Source organism: Parasteatoda tepidariorum, chromosome 3, assembly GCF_043381705.1.
Source record: "Parasteatoda tepidariorum isolate YZ-2023 chromosome 3, CAS_Ptep_4.0, whole genome shotgun sequence".
NCBI lineage: Eukaryota > Metazoa > Arthropoda > Arachnida > Araneae > Theridiidae > Parasteatoda > Parasteatoda tepidariorum.
The window spans coordinates 17,246,445-17,272,975 of NC_092206.1; the positions used below are offsets into that span (position 1 = coordinate 17,246,445).

A 26,531-nucleotide genomic window follows, 5' to 3' on the forward strand; every position below is an offset into this window, starting at 1 on the left:
AATTACAATAACTAATAGTCTGCATTGAAGTAATAAAATACCGATTTTTCTATATATTGAATTATTTTTTATCTCTCACAGGACCTTCTATGGGCCGAAACGAATGTTGCCCCCTGAAATTATTCCTCATAAGGCATACATCCCACTTGTTTATTTCAAAATTGGCGAGTCACACTTCCCTAGTTTACCTTGTGAGAGAGATCTGGGTAAATGAATAGTAGTTCAGTTAAAGAAATAGGTTTTTCTGGTGGAATCTTCAACAATGCGCCTTTGCCCACCCTGGGCAGTTTTGCCAACTATATTAAGAGGAATCTAGGTGTAATTTTTATAATTTTTTTTAAAAATTATAACGCTTGAAGCAAAAATAAGGAAAGGCAATTGTTTAGTCCCATTTGATTAAACGTTTTCCTACGTTGTCTCTAATTTTGTTCAAGGTTTCAATATAAATTATCAGTATAGATTTTGAGCAAATGGCACACGCCTTTCTAGAGGAACGTTATTAACAAACGTAAAAATCCCTTATTTAATTCTTTATAAAATAGTGATTTTTTGTGTATGAATTAATTACTTTGCTCTATCAAACGTTGAGACTCTTATTTTCTTGTTTTTATAAGTTGAATAGCTACCTTTTCGAACACGGTGGAAAACAGTAAACCAGTAATTCAGCTGCAACTTTTGTTTCATATAGTTGAAATTTCTCTTTCTATGCAAAAGACATATTAACTAAACTCTTGAATAAACTTATCGTAAAATCTCAAATGGCCTAAAAGATTTTAAAAAACTCGCAAATGAGTAAAAAAAAGCAAATGTCATTGTCCTCAAATCCACGTGTCTTATTTTTTTAACACTCTTGCCTTAGACTTATAATTTATTATAATTTAGAATTTTATATTATAATTTGTAATATATTAGAATTAAGAATTTTTTCAATTCAAATTAAATTCAGTTTGACTGAACTAAAGGTTGTTGTTTATTCTTATCGGTAGGTTTACAACAAAAATTATTCAGGTTTACTATACGAATGACTTCAATTAAAATTATTTGTTTGAAGGAAGAAATGATTTTTGAATGAATATTTAGAAATTTAATCGGAAAAAATGTTTTTTTTTTATCTCAAAACTCACTTTGATCATGCTCAATCTTTAATGTTCCTTTTTATTTTTATGTTAAAGGACAAGAAATGGCTGAATGAAAGAAAAAATTGTTCAAAGTACTCTAGGGCTATGAGAAATTTAGAATTTAAGAGATTCTACGAATAGGAACATTTATGACTAAGACTGCGAAATTGTCTCGTGATGGTCTTCCTGTTATGTGTATTCTATGTTAATTGTCTGCAGCTGGATAATTGTAATTGTTTCTGGTAAATAAAGATTATATTAAAGCAGCGAAGAAGCTTACCGAAATGGCGTTACGGTGGCCAGAATTAGAATGAACAGATCTAAGAACGGCCTGAACTGTCTCAAGGTACACTGTTAGAATTTTTCATTCTAAAATTACGTTAAAATAACCGGTAGTAGTCTATTTATCCAATTAATCATAAAGCTTACCTCATTTTTTACCTACTTTTTATTACGGTTTTGAAACCGTCTAGAACTTTTCTTTCAACTGAAACTTTTAAACTGGCACGAAAGGAAGAGGAGAGGTCAAGAGTTTTGAATCAATAGCTATATGTCAAACAGACTTCATTAGCGTTACTGCCAGGAAAACAGAAAGTGCAAACATATTGGTCAAACTTAAATATTTACTTAACTCAGATAATTGCCTGACTTATTTTGGTCATTTATTTGGAAATATCACGCACATATCTGGTGGCTCGAAATAAAAGTTTTCGAATAAAACCGCTCCTGTTTTATAAAGTATTAAGTCATTTAAGAAAGAAAACTGATTGAAATTTAAAGAAAAACTATTTGCAATTAAATAATTTTACATTCAGGAACCAATAACATTTGGTACAATTTTATCACATAATAAATAATATATATATTTTTAATGTTGGAATGTCTTTACAAAGCAATCGTCTACGCAAAAATATAATTGATTTTACCTAAGTTGGTTGAAATTTTCAATTACAACTAAAAATAATAAGAAATTTTATTCGAGTAACCTTTCTAATTGTCTTATAGGGATTTATTTGTTCAGCTGTTGTGGATTATTTTATGAACAAAAATGAAACAAACAATAAAATTATCCTATAATATGTACAAATCGCAAATAATTAAATTTTATTATTTTTCCTGTAATAATTAATTATCGTTTGATAATTTATTATTTTTCATGTTTATTAAAATATTTTAACAAAAAATTTAAATAATTGAATTTGAAACTTATCGTATTTATGAGTTTACTTCCGTTCAAGTAAAACTTCGTCCACACTTTCTACCACAATTCTAATGCTAGAGAAGACATTTAAAATCAAAATGATTTACTAATTTATATTTCGATGGTATTACCTTATTTATTTATTGGTGTAGATTCAGTAATTTATTAACTGATTAATCGAAACAGTGATTTGTTGATTCACACATTCATTGGTTCGCTAGTGTATTCATTTATTGATTCCTCTTCTGTCGATCCGCTGATTTTCTCGTTCACTGTCTTACTCTTAGACACATTAGTGTAACTCTATTGCTGATATTAGGTGTAGAAAGATCGAGATGTAACTAAAATATTGCAATGAATAGCCGAAATTAAATTTCAATTCGGGTCTTTCCTAATCTTTGTAATAAGAACGCGAAATGATAGAAATTTTCTCGATTTTACTGGTAACAATGAATAAAAATTGATTGCATTATTTACGTTATGGATTTGGATAAAAAAAAATATTAAAATGGCCGACTTTTAAATTCCCTTCTATTTTACATTTTAATAAAAAGAATATATATATATATATATAAATGGCCGACTTTTAAATTAATTTCTTTTTGACATTTTAATTAAAAAAAATGGCTAATTTTTAAAAGCACTTCGATTTCACATTTTAATGAAAATAAAAAAATACTAACATGGCCGATTTTTAAATTCATTTTTATTTGACATTTTTATGAAGAAAACATTAAAATGGCAGACTTTTAAAAATCACTTCAATTTGACATTTTAATAAAAAAATATTAAAATGGTCCATTTTTAAACTCCTTTTATTTGACATTTCAATAAAGAATATTAACATGGTTGACATTTAAATTTATTTCTATTTCACGTTTTAAAAAAAATATTAAGGAGATCAATTTTTAAATTTCCTTCTATTTTACACTATTATAAAAACATATTTAAATGGCTAATTTCTAATTTTTTCTATTATCATTTTATTAAAAAAAANTTTTTAAACTCATTTTATTTGACATTTCAATAAAGAATATTAACATGGCTGACTTTTAAATGTATTTCTATTTGGCATTTTAATAAAAATATATTAAAATGATCAATTTTTAAATTTCCTTCTATTTTACATCATAATAAAATCATTTTAAAATGGCTGATTTCTAAATTCACTTGTATTATCATTTCATTAAAAAAATATTAAAATGGACGACTTTTAAATTTACATCCATTTGACATTTTAGTAAAAAAAAAGTATTAAAATGTTTCGACTTATGCATTCACTGACTCAGTGCATTCCGAAACAGTAGGGAGAAATACATCAGTGCATCATCTTAATAATTAATTCAGTGAAGAAAATAGTCAGTCACGACCGAGTTTCTTTTTAAACATTCAAACCGCGTGCAATAAGTAAGACGATATTATGTGAACCAACTGAACAAATAAATATTTCGATATCTTATCATTTGTTCCTCCGTTTCAACACAAAGACTTATCAGTGTCTGGTTTAGAAAGGATAAAACTACAGTTTTTGAATGAAACAATTTCCTGAATTTTTTTTCAAATATATTATTGTTTTCTTAAAATTTCGCAAATTTTTTTTGTTTGTGATTTTGTTGAATAATCTTATTTAACTCAATTTATGCAGGTCACGTAAAAATACGTTTTTGAATACGTGAAATGTTAATATGTAATTTTTTCGATAAAGTTGAGAAAGCGATAGCAAGATTATTTCGCGTTCGCTTTCTTTTTCAAAGAAATAACCCATCCGCTATTACCACAGATGTAAATGTACTCGAAAGATTTGCAGAAATACTAAAATTACTCTGCGAATTTTTTTTTCCATTGTAATTGACTTTGTAACTATAGCGACATAGTTTGCTTCAGCTTTGATAAAATCTTATCTACTACTTTTTTTAAAATTTAATCTACAGCAGCTGAATTATGAAATTGTGTAAATATTTTTAAACCTTACTGTTCAAAAATTTTGCGATTATTAAATAAAATAACAAAATATAATAAATTATATTAAAAATTATTTTTTGAATTTAATTGTTTCGGGTACACGAACTTTACAACTGTGTGCAAAACTTTTTTAATTCGCCTAAAGTGTTCTCATGATATGACGAAATACGCAAATAGTAAAATTAACATTAAAGGGTCGAAACTTGTGACGTCTTTCCTAACCAAACTGTATTTCTCAGATTGAAGCTACTATCAATGTTTTGAGAATCAAATATCTGAATCTGTCGAAGAAAAGGTGTGTTTATTCTTAGAAGGAGCATTTTTGCGTCTGATATCGTAACTTAAAATATCGTTTGCACCTACTAATTAACATATTTGAAGTCAAACTCATGAAACATTAGGATAGAATCTAAAACATGAAGATCTGATCATTAGATCAAAAATTATTCAGGGTGTTTCATTTATTTTTTAGCGCATTGTACACCTTTTTTACTTCAATTTTGAGACTTATAGTATAAATGTATGCTAAAGGTGGTGATTACTGAATACCCTATATTGAAAGTTCCCTTTTTTGCAAGTTGTACATTTATAAAAATCAAGTAAAATAACTTCTTGCAATCAAATGTATCCATTATAAACTAAATGTCATTAAACGAGACAAAATATAAAAATTTAGGTCATTTTAATATAATAATTTATGCCTTAATGAGAACGTTTCGGGTTTTAACATTTATATTTGTAAAAATAAAGCGGATGTAATTCATCAGACAGAACGGAAACAATCCGGAAGTGGGAGAAGTTAAAGAGTAAATTATGTCTAGTCGCTTTTCTCGACTTATCAGAATATAAAAAAGCGCATATTATTTATAAATGACCCACTAATATTATACTCCATCCTAGTTTTGAACGAAAAATATTTATAATTAAGTATCCAGTTCTAGTTTTTACTTCAATTTTGACTCCCATTAACAAGTTTGTTTTTAAATAAATAAACAATAACTCGTATATTAAGACACATTTAGTTATGAGTCAATTTTTGCGTTACAATACGTAAAATTTTGAATAATTACGAAAACGCTACAAATTGCTTTTAGAAATCATGATTGATGAAAACCTGAAGTTTGTCCCCGCCACCGTGGAAACTTCGGGGAGGAATGAAAGAGGGAAACACTTGAATTTTTCGATCTAGACAAGTGAGGTATTGTTTACTATATAATTTTTTGCGCTGAATTGAATTAAACCAAAACTAAATCATTTAAACTAATATTAGTTAAGAAGTCATATGCTTTTTAGAATGCATAATGTGCATAAAGTATATTTTTAACGTATATCTATTTAACTCCAGTTCTTTCTGAAGAATATTAATGCTTAAAGTATAATTAATTTTCTCCCTACCAGAGAACCAGAGCTTTCGCGATAAAGTTTGGAAGATTCGTTGTACGAGGACTTACTGAGCTTCCCCATATACGCTTTTAGATAAAATCTTGGGTAAATATTTTAGTTATTAAAGGGTATCTCAGAGATGAAAAAGGCTATGAAATATATAAAATAAGTGAAAAAAATTGCAAATAAAGATAATACATTTGTAATGAAATATTTTACAAATTAAATGCAAAACTCTTCTACGATATTCCTACTTGCTTCAACTATTTATGTTTTATCATTTTTCACATCTTCAGACCTTCATAAGAAGTTTTTTTTTTTTTCCAATGCCCTCCTGGGGAATGACCTACATCAGGGATGGCGAACCTTTATGCACCAGCGAGCCATTTTTTCAAAAAATTGTTCAACATTGTTTGATCAACTCAAAACTCTTTATTTACTATGAAAAAAAAAAAACATTTTGCAATGTGTCAGTTATCAGCGTAATTCAACTTAAAGTAACATCAGTGTGACTTCTGCTGTTGCAGATTAGATGACAAATAACTTATATATTAGGTTGTAAGATGTTAGTTTAAATAGGACTGCTAAATTTTTTTTACCGGTTATTTATTGTTAGCTAGGTTTTTATGGTCATAAATTGTTTTGTTGGCTTAATTGTTAATTTTTTTGTTGATAATTGTTTATTTATTTTGTTTGCTTTTTGTGAATTTATTTTAATTGTTAACACGCTTCATAGTGAACTTTGTGATCGGTGGCGTGCCCGGAATAGTGTGTCGCGTGCCATAAATGGCACGCGTGCCATTGGTTCGCCATCCTGGACCTACATCATACAGGCATCTGAAGGGCAGATTTGTTGGCCACTTTCCCAGGGGCACCATATTTGGTGGACTAACGACTTTCATAAGAAGTAAAACTGCAAAAATTATCCTTTTTTAATTTTTTTAAAAATCAAATCCATAGCAATAAATATTCAACTTCATTTCATATTATGATGGTATAGTGAGGAAAAGATAAATTCTTCCGGAAAAATTAAATTTATAGTATGGACTGAACCGAACATTTAATGATTCACCCCAAAAAAATGCTTTGTGAAAATGTCGAAATGTTACACATTATTCATCTTAAAAAAGGAATTTTAGCTTTAGATTAGATAAATGTCCCAATTCAAAGATAAATCCAGTTATTTCGAAAGGAAACTAAAGCAAGAATTTTATTTGGTATTACTTACACAATGATAAAAAAAAATAACATTGGAATTATCAACAAAAAAGTCAAAGTACACCATGAAACGAGAATGCTATGCTGAGATTTAATTGTCAAAGAAACTCGCGAAAATTATATGAAAACATTTATGTTCTAAATATAGACCATTAATTTTACTTCTGATAAGTAATCATCTTAAGGCTACACGGTACCCTTTTTTAAAAAAATTTTTTAAGGCCTGTAATATTAAAAGTAATAATAGATTTTCATTTGTATTATATTATTAAACTGATTTTCAAAAAGAAAAGGGAAATCGACAAACCACAATTTAAAAAATTTAAATTTTTTTAAAAAATTCAAGATTTTTTTAAATTTTTATAACTTTTTTAATTTTCAAAATTTTTCAGTTATTTTAAATAATATAAATATCTTAGATTATTAGGAACAAAAGTTAGTATGGATTTGATGCTCTGATACTTAGTTGAATCTTAATTATTTTTATCGTTACTAAACACGTGGAAAACCCGAAAATTCTAAAAACTCCAACTTCAAATTTTTATTAAAAAAAATGTATACATCTCACACTGAAATCCATACTAACTTTTGGTCTGTATATACATAAAAGTTTCTACAAAAAATTTCAAGGCTTTATCTTTAAAGGGAAAAAAGCCTTAGGGAATCGAAAACAGTGGCATCAACAAAAAAGAAAGTCTGAGAAAATGACATTTAAAGTAAAGAGAACCATAAAACCAAAACTAAAAATGCTTGTACAGTCCTACTTTCTTAATATATTATAAACAAACTTATTGCTGGTCCAAAAACACTAATTTACTTGAATATTAATAGTATTATATTTTTTCACATTTAAAATTTATATGTAACCTGTATCGGCTAAAATACACGTAACATTGGTTTAGACAAACAAAGCAATAGGATTAAAGAAATAGCTAGCATAATTATATAAATATTCAGTCAATCAAGTATAACAAATATTCTGTTACGAATGTATTTATAAATTAAAAAATATTAGTCTTAAGAAAGACTTTTTATAAATAAAAATTTAGTATAAACACAACTTTAGAACGCATCCATAAAACACCGAACATAAATAAACAACAATGCTTCTAGAAGTGAAAGTGAAATTTGATAACTTTTGAAGAAAGTGAAAATTAATAATCATCGAAATAAAATAAGTCTTTTTTTGAAAAAAAAAGTTTTAAAATTAGATTTAAAAGAAAACGAAACTAACCACGCCCCCTCGCATGTCAAATTGTGAGTCTGACACAACTCGGAAAAATCCTAATATCTCTAAAACTAATTAGATCTCAGATGCAAAATTTTTCAACTTGCTTCCCAACCACATTAGCCACCCAAAAATGCAAAAATATTTTTTTGCATATTTTTGCGACTTTTAGGGTACTGTGTAGCCTTAAATGATACCGATAAACGATTTATGACTAATATAATGGGCTAAAATAACTATCGTAGTATCTTAAAAAAGATATATGATGCTCATGATTGAATGATAAGGAAAAAAATTCAAGAATTCGAGGGGATCTCAGAAACTTTCAGTAATACCTATGATTAATTTTTTTCATGAAATACAACAATGTGATGAAACACAGGATGTGGCGTACCAGGAAATCGTTGTAACTGAAGATAAAAAAATTTTTTTATCAATAGTAATTTAAGAAGAATAATATTATAAGAAGTTCAACTAAAGTTTTTATCTCATAAAATAAAAGATTGTTTTAATTGAATTCATAATTTATATTTTTACAATTTTGTCAAAAAAAATCGTAATTAAACTAATATTTAAACGAGAAAAAGAGAAAAAGAAAGTCAAATGCATTAAAATTGAAAAAGGGAGAATTTAAAAGAGAAATATCAGCTTGATCGTCCGTCGGAATTGAAGGCACTTATTAGAAACACCTTCGCGTTTTATCCTGGAATTAAACAGGTTTTGACGACCCACTTTTCTCAATAGTGATTCGTAAAATTTCTATACTATTTTAATTATTTTCTCTCACTTTTTATATTGATTTGGAAACCCTTAGTGTGTTATGTGTCTATATGCGATGCCGAATAAGCGATTCTTAATGTGTTTTTTTTATTTAGTTTTGACAAAGACTTTTAAAAAAGGACACCGGGTACGAATATTCATTCAATTACCCGATAGTTGCCAGTCTGTCTAGGAAGTCAAGACTGCTTTTGCGCGACGCCACAAACAGCGATTGCCACATTGTGAAGCATTAACATCCATGAATCCTCCCACAAAGGGCTCTTGCAGGAATCCTTAATTTTATTCTAGTCAATAAATTAGCTATAAAATTAACAATTTGGTAAATAAAGGTAAAAAAAATAAAGTAAAATAAATAAATGAAAAATAAGTGAAATTGAAGAAAGAAATGAATTCGTAGCTAAAATGAAGACATAATTTTTTTACTCCATGATTTTAATTCCATGAATCGAATAATAAAATTTTTTTTATTCGGCAAATCTCAGCGAATACCAGATAAAAGTAAAACAGGTATTATGAGAATTGTACTTTAAGATAAAAAAAATGTAGTTTGGTCTTATTTAAAGTACTATATTTACGCCCAAATTAATTCTACTTAATATATTTCAATAAATCTTTCAAATCCTATTTATTATGACCTAAATAGAGTACAAACCTTAAAATTTGTGAATATTTTGCATTCATTTTAAAATTACAGCCCGTCCTCATTTGAGGACACTGGGCATTCCAGAGAGAAAATGATTTTTCTTGGAACAACATGCAAATATTGTGGTTAGTTCTTATTTTAAAAGTCTATTTAATTTTTTTGTTATAGAATAAGTATAAATTGCATTATTCCTGAAAACTAAATCGAATATTAGACTTCTGATAATGTTTGTGAACATTATTGTTAGTATTTTTTAATTTTTGATTTACAAAAAAGGAACAATATGAAGAGAGCCAATTTCAGTAAATAAATAATACCACGTAATTTCACTTTATGTATACTTATTTAGTAGAGCATTTTTAAAATACGTAAGTACATAAAATAAGTAAAAATAAGTAAAATATTCAGTACATGAAAGCATATAAAATATACACTAAATTATATACACCATTAGTTGTTCAATTTATTATGAAACTTTGGAAAACAAAGCATGCAATGCATGATGTTGCGTTGCATTTCTGAGAAAATATTCTTGGTTTTGATGTACAGTTCTTCATCTGACAACGTCTTTGCTTCTCCTTTTTTGCTATTGTATGTCCAATAGGATCGTACTTCACCAGTACGATCCTAGTTGCAGCAGTAGAGGTTGATTTTGTCATTTGCCGTCTACTCGATCTAACTGTCCTTTTTTTCAAATATGCTACGACAATCTCACCTCGAACATACTTTATTGAAATCTGCTCCTTACTCTCTTTCTTGTTAAGAGTTTTTTACAAAATGTAAGCATTCACTATCTACATGTCCATCATTCTTGTAAATAAACACCAATTCCATTTTTGCCCCTTATTGATTTAGTGTGCTTTTCTGAGAAACAGGTATGTTGATCCCCCCCCCACCCCATGAAAGTGTTGCACTCACGTATGATTTTTAATTGCGGAACAGGTACTCTTTCCTTTTGTACTTTGCACCACCACATTGTTTGCCCCCACAGAATTAATTTATTCGAAATTCATTGCAATTGTAATTGGTTTATTGTCATTCCATCCAAATCCTGCTCATTAACCTCAGGAGGAATTGAAATAACTGCCTAAATTCGTTCGAGAACAAATATTCCTGAGCTACTGTAATAAATCCTATCTTATTGTAAGAAATTTACGGGATGTAGTATTGCATTGAATTTTTGAAAAAAAAAATGCGAACATTTAAAAATCACGTACAAGGTAAAATAATTTCTAAAAATAAAGGAAATAATGTTTAAAAAATGTCTGCAAATTCTATAATTCACTTACTCTATCAAAATACAAACACGCGTGCGTAATTAAATGAATTAAAACAAATTCTGGAAAATTCTTTAAAATTTGTCTGTAACGCCCAGTGTCCTCAATCGAGGACAGTAAAATTTAATGTTATATAAAAAGAAAAGAAACTGTAAAAAACAAATTTATTTAGCGTTATGTATTGAAATATACTCTTAAGAGAAAAACTGAAATAAATAAAATAATTTGCCTTTAATTTATTTGATATTACTACATAAAAAGAAGATGCTTGTGTGAGGCTAGAAAAATCTCAAAATGGCTATCCAAATAACAAACCAAATATAGTAGCATATTTATTAAAAATATTGCGGATGTGTTGATAGTGCTGCTAACTATATTCCCAGAAAAGAAAAATTCTTTTTAAAATAAAAATAAAAATTTTACTTAATGTTTTATTGATTGCCCTCAATTGAGGACAGTGGGCGTTAATGGGTTAAAAAATGAAATAAAGTAGATATGAATGAATATAATAAACACGATTTTATGTCTTATTTTTCCAGCTAATACACATAATTATTAATTATTCGATAAATAAAATAAAACCAGCATACAAACAAATGAAATAAAAATGAATATTTTAAAATTACTACTATAAAAATGAATATTTTAAAATTACTATTAATTCGCAGTTTGAATTAGTTTTTTCCTTTTTTTCTTCTTAAAGCAACTAATGAATTTTGTAAGAGCCTCCCACCAATTTAATAAACACGTAATTTTTATAAGTGCTAAATTCTTAATATTTTATTTAATAATCACAAGAGTTGCTATGTTTCCTGCTCGCTATCGCCCGTCAATCCCAGTAAGTTCTGACGCAGTTCCTTCTGAGTGAGCTAAAGTTTTATGTAATACCCCAATTTTTGTCTCGATATTTTTGTTACATTTTATTTTATTCGCATTAAAGGCTAGGCCCTCTGCTATGTACTCCTCAATCCTCAGAACTTAATAACTCGGAATTTAATAACGCCAAATATATTAGAATTTTATTATAAGTATGATGAGTTTCTCATAATTTCATTTGTAGTTTTCTAAATAAAATATAGGAAAATGTTTTTTTCGTTAATATACCGAATGGACAGTCAAAATTTGCCGAATATTGAAAGTATTTGGGAGGTCACTATGACCTCTCAATTCGGCACCCTGCAAGAAATGATAATAATAAAGAATAATAATAAATAACAATAATAAAGAAAAAGTTCGAATAAAAGAATTGCAATAAGGATTTTTTTCTAAGTTGAGACATTGTTTGCAAATTTTTTAAGTAAATTTTTAGTTTTTATAATGAGAGTTGATTTATTAATTTAATTAACATAATTAATACAATGAAGCGTACATGTTTTAAAAAAAACTCATGTCTCTGAAAATAACAGAATTTATTTTTCCAAATTTAATAAATTTAGATTTAATGTTTTATTTACAAACTTTATAAGTGTTGTATGACTTTCTTTCTTTTCTTTCTTTTACTTATTTTAGTCTTTTGAAAAGGTGTCACGAAGTGTCTCATACACAATGCTGACAAAAGCAATATGATTGATGAGTAGCTGGGAGTTCTTTTCCATTTTCGATTCTTTTGATGGTTAATTAAAATTAAGCCCGTAATTCCGTATTTATAACACGGTTTGGTGTTTATCGATGGGGAGCCGCGAAAAACCGAGCTTGTGATGAGAACGAAACAAAACAAAGCTACTATAAGATAGAAGGGAAACTGTAAATTGATAAAACATTTTTCTTCGCATTCTAGTACTATTATTAGAAAATTTAGCCCCATTGCTGACAAAAATTATTATTTTTTTATATTTAACTGTATCCGTTAGCATCTTAACAAACATTTGTTATTAAGGGTTATCGTCAACTCAACTCTACTGTCACAAACACAAGATAATTTGTTTTCTTTTCTTTTTCTTTTTTAAACGAAAATTTAATAGGAAAGCTTTATCGTGGGTTGAAAAATATCTAAACTGATGAAAATCAATTACTTATTAATTACAAGATGCCATTAATTACCTTCACCGTAAGAATTTTATTCTGTGTTTTAACTGTTCGAATAAATATTGCGGTTTTGTATTTATATGTGCGGTCTTCGACAGTGAAACTATTTACTGTGCGAAATATCACCTGTGGATTTGTTTTGATTCAGATATGCAGTAAAACAAATAATTTGTGTTGATCCTTAAAATTTTTATGAGTTTACTTTTTTTTAAAAATTTTTCCATTGCATTTTGATCTGATGTATTAATTATAAATTGCGATTCTTTTATAAAATGTATTTTGTAGAGAAATTACTTTTTCTAAGAAAATTAAAAAATGTATATATTGATAGGTATGATGACACTATTAAGCTAATAAACTGTTAAATATATAAATTTTATTTATTTTTATAGTATTCAAATGTATAAATTATAATTCGTATGAAATATATTATTATTAATAAGTATTTTTTCATTTGCAACAGTTTCAATTATGGTGTTAAGATCGATTTAAAGAAGCCCTTTATTTTTAAATTTTCACATAAGGTTTCTTCATATTCAAGCGTTCTGCAAATTCAGCAGCAAAGACAAACAAACTTGTACTACTTCTTACTTTTGGACAACTCTACCTATTCTGAATGCTTGTAAAATATCTGCAGACATTAAACAGTTCTAAGAAATTTTCATAAAGTAACTTTTGGTGTCATATACACTATTATCAGTCATTTTCTAGTTATTGGTTGTTACAAATGAAACCATATTATGTTATTCCCATAACAACCAGTTTTCAATTTTTAAAAATTTACAATTTGATCCTTTTTAACTTAATTATGTGTATTTGTGGTGAATAAAAATAATGCAACCCTAGAGCAGAACGTTTTTTGCAGCGTGGAAGAGAAGAGTTAATGAAGTTTCGTTTTCAACCAAGAATGTGATCTTTTCTTGTTAAGAGCAAAATGCCCATTTGATTAAATCTTTGGACGATCTAATATGGATATTCAAATAATTATTCCATATATTTAAATTCTACAAGTGTGATTTTCGTAAATGATAAAATTCATATTTATTATTATATTTTTTCAAGATTAAGTAATATATATCACTAAATTGTTATATTTTATTTTGTGGTAAATTGAAATGTCATATTAGCAGATGGGTCAAATTTATACATATTGGTAACTGTTTGTCATTTGAAATCGCTTAGTAAAACTGTTCTGTTTTTGTACTGTAATAATATATACGTATATACCAATATATAACGGAGTAGTTTGTTCAGAGTTAAGCTTCGTTCTGTTTGCCAGATTTTGTGATAATCTTTTATTTACTGGGGAAGATTTTCATATTTGCGACAGAATAATTTTGTGATCTGCGGCAGAATAATCACCAGGTATTGGAGATTACCAGGCAGCAAGCCACAAGAAAAAAAACCCACAAAAGAGGGCTAGCTTGAAAAGTATAAATTGTAGTCACCCTCAGGCAAAAATCTATGTGGAAAAAAAATTAGATTGCTTTCTCACAGAAAAGTGCATTTAGAGTTTTGAATGGGTTATGATTACCACTGTTAAAATTTATCTAAATGTGTAATATTATGTAATAACTAAATTTGATTCACAGTTTTTAAATTACCCTCTTCAGAGGTCTGTCCAGGCCTAATTTACTGCCATTTAGCGGTACCTTCACAAATTCAACTTTAGAAAAAAACGGTAGTTTCACAAAATACTTTTTCTTAATTTTATTTTTGTATCCCTTCAGAAACTATAAATTCATATTTTTACCACATTTTTGCGTAAATTTTTTACATAATTTTTACAAATTATGCCTAAATTTTCACAAAATAGGTACCTCACAGAAAAACCTAGACAGACCCCTGCTCTTAAACTATTTTATCTGTATATTTCACAAAGTAATTCTCACTCATTATCAAAATAAGTGTCAAATTTAAAGCTTTCTAAGAATAATTGAAGGTGGTAAGCTGAAAAAAAATTTTGGTGTGTAAATTTTCTTAAAAAAGTAAACTAAAAAAAGGATTAATTGATAAAGAACTTGAAAGTTTTTTTTAATTTTAAACTGAAAATCATGAAAAAATAATCATTTAAAGGTGCATTTTTAAATGAAAGGCTTCTAAACACGCTTTGGGAGAGCACTGTAGAAACATACATAAGAGTTCATCACCTTGCCAAATACGACAGGATCATAAATTTCGCGAATAAAATTGTGTTTCGGTGAAAGTATTAGCAAATTTTTTTTCCCCACTAAAACTAAACTCAGCGGCGCGAGAGCCCATAGTGGGCCAGGGCCTACTGTGCCCATCTCAGTTTTCTTGACCTTGGGCTCTGGGGTGCAGGAGCAGATGTTCTGGTCAGGTGGTCAGCCGAACACGGAACACCCAGTGTTTAGTTCCCAAGCATGCTTGATACTCATTTATCGACCCACTGAAGGGATGAAAGGCTGAGTCAACCTTGCCCGGCCCGAGGATTTTTTTCCACTAGAAAGACAATATATATTTAACTCGATCCTCAAAATTACATCAAAATGAATTTTTCTAAACAAAGCAGTTTTTTTAAATCCAATTATAGTAATTTTGATAAATGTGCCGCCTAACTAATTACAATTTGGTCGAAATAATATAAGCCTGAAACAAACTACCGTAAAATAGTTTTCTAAGAGAAATTTTTTTATCATAAATAAGGATTTGCATTTGGCGAATTCTTGTGATCTTTTTCTAATTTACTGGTTAATGATTTGAAATCTGTAGCACATGCTCTGTATAAGTAATCTATATGTTTCTAGTTAGCAGAATATTTCTTCATTGGTAATTGTTTCAAAAAAGTCACTTAAGTTTTGCAATAACTTGACATTGACATGCAATAAATAAACAAACAAAATAGAAGTCATAAAAAAAAAAGAGATAAACTCATGGGTGATTCATATCCACCAACAGGCACGACTTCATATATTTATATTTTTTTAATTTATTGCAAGAACCAGGCTGTAGTGCCTTAGAAATGGCAATTGTTGTGAACATGAAGAAATATAAGTACTTGACAAATAAGTGGGATTCTGATAAGGAGCTGCAGAATAGTGGTCTGAAAGTTGATGTTTTATTAAACTTACTCAGAACATCTATATATTTTTAATCTAATAATAGGACTCTAATGAGTAGTAAAATAGTAAAAATAATCTTATATACAAAGGTACAAAAAGAAAAGAGAAAAAAAATTGCGCATTACAAAAATTTGGAGAAAAATAATATTTTTAAAATTTATTTTTAATAAATTTGTTTTTATAGAGTTTTCTGAATAAACTTGTTAATTTCTATTTGTAAAAATTTTTCTTATTTTTATTTCATAGCAAGACTAAGTTCTTTGGATCATAATAAAAAGTACCACAATGGCAGGAGTAGGCACTCTAGAACGAATGAAGAAAATCAATGAGATTCAGTCTAACTGTTTGTTGACTTCAAACAAATCTCCTGAAGGAACTGAAAGGTAAGTTCAGCGTTTACTTATAAAGTTTTTTCTATGGATTTTAATTAATTAGTAAATATTTTCCTCTATAATATTTAAAATACTTGTTCTAAAAGTGAAGGTTCATATCACCTATTAATTTGTTTATTGCTCATTCTTCTTATTAGCTGTTTGAGGTGCTAAAAAAATTAAATGCAAAATGACTGTAGTGTTTCTACCATACAAAATTCCTATTCACTTGTATATAAGACATGTTAACTCTATTCTATGGTGGGGTACCTTTTCATAGATGAAGGTTGACATTGTCAATATCTACTCTCCCAACATTGGTGACCTTCGGACGTGATGTGAACACGCCTACCTTGGCAGATGCGCCCACTACGATTTAAACACGCCTACTTTGATGGATGGTCCACATTGAATAGTTGACTTGCTACTCGTGACTGCGACATTGTCCTCCTCACACTGTTGCTTCTCAGTCTCAATCACACACAAAGTATACACTTTACTGCTAAAGGCAACACGGGAGAGACCACCATCGTGAACTTAATACAGCTCTCACAGTCAGCAGTAAAAAAAATTCTGTGATCTTAATACAGCTTCTCATAAAAGAGCAATAAATCAACAAGTGGTATCCGTTCATCGAATTCTATCACAGGTATAATTCAGGTGGGGGAGTGCTGATGTGTCTACCACTACAAAATTCCAATTCACTAGAAGACATGTTAACTCGATTCTATGAGGGGTACAGGGATGTGATTCTTCCATGGATTTGCGGATTTCCACTTTTTTCAGATTTTTCCATTTTTTCCGCTAATTTCAGCAGAATTTTTTTCTTAACAAGTAAAAATATTTTATGAGGAATTTAATTTTCCACGGAACGAAAATATGGAAGTCCTCATTCTTTCCTCTGGAGTTTCTCTTAAAATCATTTCCTTGGGATAAAACTGGTTGATACAGGGATGAGATTTTTTTCGCTTTTCCCTCTCAAATTTCAGCCTTTTTATCAAAAACTCAGATTCTCTAAAAGTTTTGTTTTTTAAATTTTTTTTATATACAAATATTGCTTCTTTTTTGTTTGAAAATTCAGTCGTTGAAATGAAATAATTATATTTATTTACGATTTTCAAAGATAAACAGAAAAATCAAACTACGTCCTTGCTGCTAACCCTTCTGTATTTTTACTTATTTTAGCTATTTTCTCCGCTTTTACACACTGAAAATATGATTTTCCGTATTTTTATTTGTCCGCTTGATAGCTCGTATTTTCGCAATTCAGACGGCGTGACCCTGTTGTCTGGCATAAAAGCAAACGAAGAAAAAAAAAATGGAGGTGGATTTGCTGGGAAAATATTTATTTAATCATTCAATTAATCTTGTAAATTTTTATTTATTATGTCTTAACAAAAACAATACAAACGAGCCTTTTAATAATCCCAAGTCCAGACTCTGCAAATATCTCGATTCTTATTCACGCGATTTTTTATCTCAATTATCGATTTCCGTATTTACCTGATTTAAAAGTTGCATATTGCGATTCTATTTTACGTTATTTAAACATTGTACATTATGATTCTTATTTACGAGATTTAAAAATCCAATATCGCGTTTTGTATGTATGCATTTTTAAAATCGCGATTTTACTATCAAACATTGATTTTCGTATTTACCTGATTTAAAAGTTGAACATTGCGATTCTTATTCAGGCGATTTAACTCTTGTACATTGCGATTCTTATTTACGAGATTTAAAATTCCAATATCGCGATTTGTATTTATGCTCTTTTAAAACCCTATGTAGCGATTTGTATTCACACGAGCTTAAAATCCGATGTCGTGATTCGTTTTAGCTGTTGTAATATCAAACGTCGATTTTCGTATTTATACGTGCTTCAAAAATTGGACATTGTGATTTGTATTTACATGATCTAAAAATTACGCATTATGATTTGTATTTTCGCATTTTTTAAAATTCGATATAGAGTTTCATATCGGGATNGTTTTTTGGTTTTCCGGTTTTCTGATTTCCGGATAACGGGTTCTGTACTGTATATATATATATATATTCATTCTTGGATTTCCTCTTTTTTATTTTCTGACTACTCTCATCCCTGGGGGTACCTTTTCATAGATGAAGGTTGACATTGTCGATAACAACTCTCCCCACATGACCTTTAACTCTGCACTTATGCATTGCAAAACAATAAGCTAACTCTTTTTTGGTTGCATAATTTGTTTTAGTCTGATGTATTTCTGTCTGTGTAAGCAGTATAAATTTTAAAATTGTGTCAACTTATTTTAGTGATGAAAAGTTAGAAGCTTTGTGTAATATTGTAATTGACACAGTTGCTTCTAAAGATATTATTTTTTACTTGCAAAAAATCACGATTTTCATTTCCAAAGCTTCCTGGGCTTCAGGAATAAGTTAACGGTTGAATTGATTTCTATGCTGCATTTCTATAGAAAGAGATGTTTCATGAACTTAGTTACTAAATAACTATTTCGTAATCTTTTAAAAAACAGACTACCTATTATATACAAATTTAACAACATCTATATTTTTTAAGTCGCTTTTGTTTTCAATTTCTTTTTAGCTCTCTGGGAGAAAATGATTCGTATGAATCTGTATACAAACCAACTACTGTTTCATTCAAGTATGAAAGTCAACCTGGAATCAAGCGCTATGTCCATTCTTTGAAGCATCTGCTACCAGTCAGAGTCAGAACTGGGTATATTAAATTATTTTATATCTATGTTTTTAGATAAGCTTACCATATTTTCCTGTATAGTCTGGATCATTCTTCCTTATTTTTTAAAATTTTAATTAAGACTTATTTAAATGGAGTTTTTATTTTTTAAATTCAAGGAAGCTGTAAAATTTGTAAATTTAAAATATTCATGAGTAAAATATATTTGAATATGAATAATTTATTTAAATATGAATAATTTTTTCATATTGTCATTAACTTGCAGTGTAAAAATTATCTCCCCGTGTATTATTTAGCAAACCTAAGGCTGTGTAATACTGTCCTTAGAAACAATTATACATTGGCCCCAATTGGGTTCAAAATTGGTTTAATATGTGTCCTATATGAACATGCACCGAGGGACCAATATTGGCCTACAAATGATCAATATATGGCCTATATTGGCTGAATATTGAGTATAAAATATCGGATGAATATGTCAATTCTATGTAGGGCCGATGTTGGTTGTAAAGTAACTTCGAAATATTTTTTATTTTATTTTATATCCTTCGTGGAACAGCCGACCCAATTTTATGGGTTTACGACTACTAATGTTCAATTAATGTAATGTTGTAATTTTTAACCAAATCCAGAAGACAAGGGAACTCCTGGATCAAGTATTGGGAGAAATTTGCCTTCGTGGAGGACTTTTAGATGGAGCTAACCCGCATTTGCATTACTTGGAGAGGAAGACCATGGGGACCTCCCACGGTTAGCCTGATGGCAAGGGGACTCTAACCCATGATCCGTCTACCACTGAGGATATTTCACGTCAGCACTGTGGTCAGTGCCAGCTGGATGCGGAATTCGTATTGACTGGGAATCGAACCTGGCTCGCCTCATTGGAAAGCGAACGCTCTATCCCCTGAGCCATCGCGGCTCTACAACTTTGAAATATTGGGTAAATCGGACAATTCTATACAGGGCTAATATTGGAAAATAACCTTATTGAGCCAGGTTTCGTGAACATTGGTGCACTAAGGGCCAATGTTATTTTGGTGCTAGGGATTAGACGTTTTGAATTCATCCACATATCTGTGTGTTGTATTGTACAGTTGTGATTTAATCTTTTAATTCAAAGAATTCTAATTTATTTAATATGTATTCTAGAATTCATGTCATTTATAGTTGATTTCCTAAAAAGACTATGTGTCTCCAGACTTTTATTGTTTAAATTTTTTATTTCATGTCTTGCTATTTATGTTACAACAATATCTTTCTTTACAGTCCAGGAACGTACATGCCTGTAGATATGACAGGCTGTTGTGCATTTACATTTTTCTCTTGGTTGACACCCTTAATATGGCGTACTTTTCGACGTGGCCTTGTGCAAACAGATCTCTATCATTGTTCACCTGCTGATAGTTGTCATATTAATGGAGCTCGGTAAGTTCCTATGCTACACATAGTTGTCCCAAACTTTAACATATTCTAGATTGACATTTATCCATATTGCATCAAATGTATTTTATTTATTTTTATCAATAAGAATATTTTTGAGCTTTATAAAGAGAATCGAATGTAAATAATGAATACTTTATTTAAGAAAGGTTTGATGAGAAGGCATGGGTGTGTTTTATAGTATATATATATATTTTTTATTAAATACTTTTGTACTTGATACACACAAAATCCCTGTATATACTTTACAGCGAGAAGCAAAAGATTAAATTTTTTGTGGATATTTGTATTTAATTATTTTGAAATTTATTACAATATAATATAAATTTGTGTTGAAAGAAAGGTATTTGAAAATGTGTAAGTATGGCTTGTCCTCTCTCTTTCGCAGTATTTACTTGAAAAGTTACTCAAAGCCCATCCTTTCTTGTAATGATTCGAAATAATTTAAATAATTTTTTTTAAATTATTATTAGTTAGTGATCCCTTATATGTATACTTTTTATATTTTATTTTTGACAAGGATTATAAAAAAATATATATTAATGGTGGTCCGCTTGCATAAGTGGAATCATATTTCTTTTTTATTTTAGCCAATAAATGTATAAAATAAATTGTCTAAATTTTAATTAAAGAATTTTAAAGCATAAAAATATATTAGAATTATAAATTTCAGTCATTTGCTCAAAAATTGTTATAGTCTAACTACCAATAAATTTTTTTGCTTGCATTGTTAATCAAGTATGTGGCTCATGGAATTTCGGAATTCCTGCCATAGGTCATTCGTAATTATCTGGTGTCTTGTTATTTATTATTATCTCTTTGTTTAGATTTTCTTCTATATGGTCTCGAGAAACTAAGAAGTATGGCCTTCAGCGAACTTCACTTTCACATACACTATTTCTTTTCATGAAGACACGTTATATCATTTCCTGCCTGATGTATATTCTTTGTGTGTTGTTTGGTTTCATTGGGCCTGTAAGTATTTTATTTATATATCAATTACTACTTAGATTTAACCCTCTTGTAAATAAAATTCAGATTTTTTTTTTGAGCTTCAACATTTCAGCTACAGTAGAATTTCAATTATTTAAATTAATTTAGAACCAGTTTTTATTCAAACAATTGATTAAACTAAAGTAATGTTTTTTGTCAAGGGAAAAATAATCTGTTTGGCATTATTTTAATGAGTAAATGTTAGTTAGTTTCGATAATGTTAATTGCATAAAGTTTGAAATTTTAACTATATTCAAACTCTAATAATAATTATGGCTGGAGTTGTTTAAGTTTTCATAGTAAAAAGTATTTTAAGGATATTTAGAGAATAAATATACTTGTAGCATTAAATTGCTGTATTTTTAGCATCCTCTCTGTATGCTAAATGATTATTAAATGTGGAAAAGCCATATTCTTTCAAATTAATAAAAAGAAGAAAATATCGATAATAACTATATTTATATTACAATACTCTGTTCATAGTATGCCAAAATAAATAGGAGGGTAATCAATAGTTTTTATTTCTATTTGTAATAATATTCTTTAATACTAATCATTTGCAAAAGGAAAAAAAACACCTAATATTTAGTTTTTGAATATTCATGAAATTGAATTTCCAGAATAACTCATTAGGTAAACGCTGTGTTAGTTTAAAATATTTAGGCACATACAACGAAGGTAGCAGATAATTTTTAGCATCACATGAATTTTAAGTTTTTTCACAATTAATGATTGCTTTCTATGGGGAAAATATGAAATGAAGTATAAATCATATTGGTTTTCATTTATTTTTATATAAATGAGAAAATAAAACGCAAAATGTTAAGAAAAATGTTACATTCTTCTGCCTATAAAGCTAGTTTTTGGTATAGTTTTGTCATTAGTCAATTTCTCTTATTGATCTAAAGTTTTCAGTATATTTAAAAGACTGAGTGGCCAAATGTGTAAAGAAAATTTACCTTACCCTAACGTACATAACTTTCTTATTAAATAACAAAGGATAAACTGTTTTTCTTTTTCTTTTTTGCATCAGATAAACAATTAGTAGACGCACTGCTTTAGAAGTCGCAAATGTTCAGTGAGTTGATCTTTTAATTACCAACATTTCCTTTTTTGCTAAACATTCCATTTTGTTCTTCCTTTGGTTGAACCAGACATGACAGTAAATTTTGTTGTGCAAAATTTCCCATTTATCCTGACTGCAGAAAGATAATAAGCTTTAAATCATTTATTACTCATTTTTCTGTATAATTAGTATTTGGATCATGATGACTATTTAAAATCAGTAGCATATACCACCATGCAGTTTAAAAAACAGAGTAAGGGCATCACAATAGATCAGATCATGATAGAAAAACTGCTTGATAACTATTTTCTTTCCCACATTAATGCTATCAAATTAATGCTATAAAATTGAATTTCAGAAATCTGAGAAAGAAAATTGATTTTTGAAAAAAAAAATATTTTAATTTAAAATTTTTTATTGCTTATGTTGATTTTCTATTGCACGGCAGTATATTATATTGATGATTTCTTCTTATTATTTAATCTAATTTTTCCATTTTTGTTTTATTTTAGACAATTTTTATGAGACTGCTGTTGGAATATATTCAATCACCGAATGAAGATGAGTTTGAAGGCATCACATGGATGCTTGGTCTTTTATTTTGTGAAACTCTACGTATATTCTGTTTATCCCTTATGTGGGCAATCAACATTAGGACTTCCATTCGAGCTTCATCGGCTGTATCAGCTCTTTTGTACAAAAAAATAACCTCTTTAAAGATTTTGTCAAACACATCAACTGGTGAGGTCTGTATTTGTGGTGGTTTTACTTTTTAAAACAATCTGCAATATCTTTGAAATTTTTCTGTTTTGATAGTTGCATTTCTTGTTTTAATCAGAGACTGAGATTCTGTTAAGTCATGATTTAACTATGAAATTAAGTCACTTTATTGTTTTTAAAGAAAATAATTGTTTCAAGTTAATTTAATATGAAGCAAATGTGTTTAAACAATGAAGAAAACTTGTTCTGTTAAAATAACTTAGAAAAACTGATTTTTTCTTGAAGTTTTCTCATCTATTCTTTAATTGATATCCAATTGACAAACTATTAGGCTGTTGAGCTTGTATAAAAATAATTGAGATTTAGTGATTAGTTTATGGAGTAATAATAAATTAACAACATTGACAATTAATTAATAATCAATATGTAAAGTTAATAAACTGTTAATATAAATAAATAATATTAACAGTTTTAGCTTCAAATATTAATTATATTAGTTTTAGTATTGTTAAAATATATAATCAGAAGTTTTATTGGTAAATATTGAAGAAAAAAAGTGACTTGAATATAAAAGGAAACTGACACTTTTGATTTTCTTTTTAATCGTGATTTTTACGGACCTTATTTTTTTTCTGTTTTAAAATTTTCATTTTTTATTAGAAAATAACACAGCACTTTCTATTAATTTTTCATGAGATAAAAAGATCTGCCTCAAATTTAGAGAATGTTTAGATAAAAATTACTTCCTTTAAATTTTTTGTCTTATTTGCAAGCAAATTTTTATTTTTTTATATTTCATTTACAGCTTGTCAACTTGTTCTCTAATGACTGTCGGAAAGTTTTCATGATGGTATATAACTTTCCTTTAATTATTGGAGGACCTCTTGTTGTTATCGGAACCGTTGTTTATACATACTATTTGTTGGGACCTGTGTGTTTTGTTGGTATAGCTGTATTCCTAATCACTTATGGAATTCAGGTTAGTTTGCAGCTTGTAAATTTATATTTCATTCATTCTAAAGTTATATTTTTCAAATTACTCTAATCTCTACAAATTAATATGATGAATAAACTTACTTAATTTGCTTTTGTTGCTGTAATTTTCAGAATAGCCTATTTTATGCTAAATTGCTCCAAACTTATTTCATTCCCAAAACATGCTAGATTTGTTCTAAACTACTCTATAACTGCTCCACACCTGTTTCTGTCATACTCAAATAGATCTTAGATGTGTTTTAAACTGTTTCAATCCTACTCTAGATGTAATTTAATTTGTGCTCACAGTATTCTCCTATTTTTATATTTTCTTTCATACTAAGTACTTATCAATTCTTTAAAGACAATAAAAAGCAACTTAATCATTTTAAAAGTGATTAAGGTCATATTTGAAAGTTCTCTTTGAATTCTATAACAATTAAAAAAACTGTTTTCATGTATTAGTATGAAATGTCCTTAGTTTTTACTTACTTTCTGTTTTTTATTATTTTTTCCAAGTAATTGTATAAGTATTAAATAGATTAATATGTATTTCAGTTTGTGATCTCCCTTTTATCTGCTCGATACTTAAAGAAAGCCATAAAAGCGACAGATGAACGTGTAAGTATTATTATTTTTTAAAAAAAAAGAGAGAATTTCTAAGAAAGTGTTAAATAATTTTCTAACAAATATGTATGTATTGATCAGGTTTCTTTGATGTCTGAATTTTTGTCCAATGTAAAACTGATAAAACTCTATGCATGGGAAAAGCATTTAATTGACAATATAAGAGGTATGCTCTCTTTTTTTCTATTATTCTATGATTCTTTTATTTATCTTTGTTACAAGTTTTTCAGATTAATATTTTTCAATTTTACACCTTTTGCAATCATTACTTTCAGAATATAATTATTTTTCACTTCCTTAAATTTTTTATGCATAAACATGAGATCTGTTTATCATATTTTTTTTTATTCTGTGATTCTTATTTTTGTTGATATTTTTATAAATTGGTTATATTATTTTTAAAATTTTGTTATCATTATTTTCACAGTTATTATAAATTTTGTTCTTATATTACTCTGTAATGTATGAAAAAATTTGTATTTTTTTTACTTTCTCAAATCCAAACCTCTTTCAAAACATTGTATTTTATTTGGGGACAAATCTTTCATTAATAAACAGACTAAAATTTTGGAGAGAATTACAGTCTTGAGTAATTCTTATTTTGTAAAATGTCTTTTATGATTCATCTTTAAGCTTCATAAAAATTAAATGTTATTTTGGCTCAGTTAAATGTAGAACTGTGTTGCTTTCTTTCATAGCTAGCTTTAAATTTTGTTTTTAAATGAAAAAAGGAAAAAGCACTTCTCCGCTGGAAATGTTTTAATAAATTCAGTCTAGTTTGACTGTTTATGGATAACATAAAATATCAGTTTGCTATGGTTTGTAGTTAAATTATGATAATTTTTTTCTTCCTTTTGTTAGGTGCAAGAGTTTCAGAAAGAAATTTAATTGAAAAGGTTCAGTATCTTCACTCTGTAGGCTCATCTGTCTCATTTATAACAGCAGCAGTTGCAACAATTTTCACCATATTAGCATTTACTCTTTTTGGTTTTGATATTGATCCTGCAGAAGTAAGTTGAAGTTGAAGTTATTGTTAATTCCCTTCTTTTAGATGTATTCAACACAGTTGTGCCTATGGATCCATTTTAAGGTCAAGTTCTAAAACATGCATCATAAGCTTAAAACATTTTAGCACAAATCATTGTTTAACATATTTGCATTGGCAGCACGTATCAAATTCAAAATATAGTTATTTTTAAGTCACACTCATTAATTAATAGTTTTATTTAATTGGCTTGCATTCAAAATTATTTCATTTATTTGCATTCAGCAAATTTTTTAATAAAATCTTGAGAATTCTATTAAAATTTCGTCATTTCTGTTCTCAAAGTAGACAGATATTTTTTTAGTTGTTTACTAAATGATTTCACTTTAATTTTTATGAAACAAACATGATTTTTTATTTTTTTTGTGGAAAATTTTGAACTTGGTAAAAATGATACTAGCTTTTATTAAAGATCTCATTCAGTCAATTTAAATTATTGCCTTATTTTAAGAGAATTTTTATCAGTATATATTTATATTTAAATTTTTATTGCAATATATTATGTTGTATCTATGTAAGATTTTCTTTCATGGGAGATAACTGGACCATGAAAAAGAAGTAAAAAAGTGTCATAAATTTGCAATAGAGTCCAATGTTTATTTTGTTTTAATAATCGAAACTCATAAGATATTTAATCCACTCTCTCTATGAATTGCAGCTAAATTGTGCCTCAAAGAT

At 28.1% G+C, this 26,531-nt stretch overlaps 2 protein-coding genes across 2 annotated transcripts in view; one reads left to right on the forward strand and one right to left on the reverse strand.

Annotated features, from left to right (window-relative positions):
* Positions 1–1,695, reverse strand: part of LOC107455419 (tyrosine-protein kinase RYK) — a 52,053-nt gene extending 50,358 nt beyond the window's left edge. The window contains exon 1 of the mRNA XM_043047166.2: positions 1,564–1,695. The gene's annotated coding sequence lies outside the window, so the exon portion shown is untranslated. The remainder of the gene's footprint in view (positions 1–1,563) is intronic.
* A 10,982-nt stretch (positions 1,696–12,677) lies between these two features.
* The window catches only part of LOC107455422 (ATP-binding cassette sub-family C member 12), a 38,857-nt gene continuing 25,003 nt past the window's right edge, over positions 12,678–26,531 (forward strand). The window contains exons 1-10 of the mRNA XM_016072979.3: positions 12,678–12,857; positions 16,165–16,301; positions 18,874–19,008; positions 20,254–20,412; positions 21,255–21,402; positions 22,999–23,232; positions 24,012–24,185; positions 24,740–24,802; positions 24,890–24,974; positions 25,670–25,818. Of these exons, the coding sequence (XP_015928465.1) occupies positions 16,204–16,301; positions 18,874–19,008; positions 20,254–20,412; positions 21,255–21,402; positions 22,999–23,232; positions 24,012–24,185; positions 24,740–24,802; positions 24,890–24,974; positions 25,670–25,818 (1,245 nt within the window). The 5' untranslated portion in view covers positions 12,678–12,857; positions 16,165–16,203. The remainder of the gene's footprint in view (positions 12,858–16,164; positions 16,302–18,873; positions 19,009–20,253; positions 20,413–21,254; positions 21,403–22,998; positions 23,233–24,011; positions 24,186–24,739; positions 24,803–24,889; positions 24,975–25,669; positions 25,819–26,531) is intronic.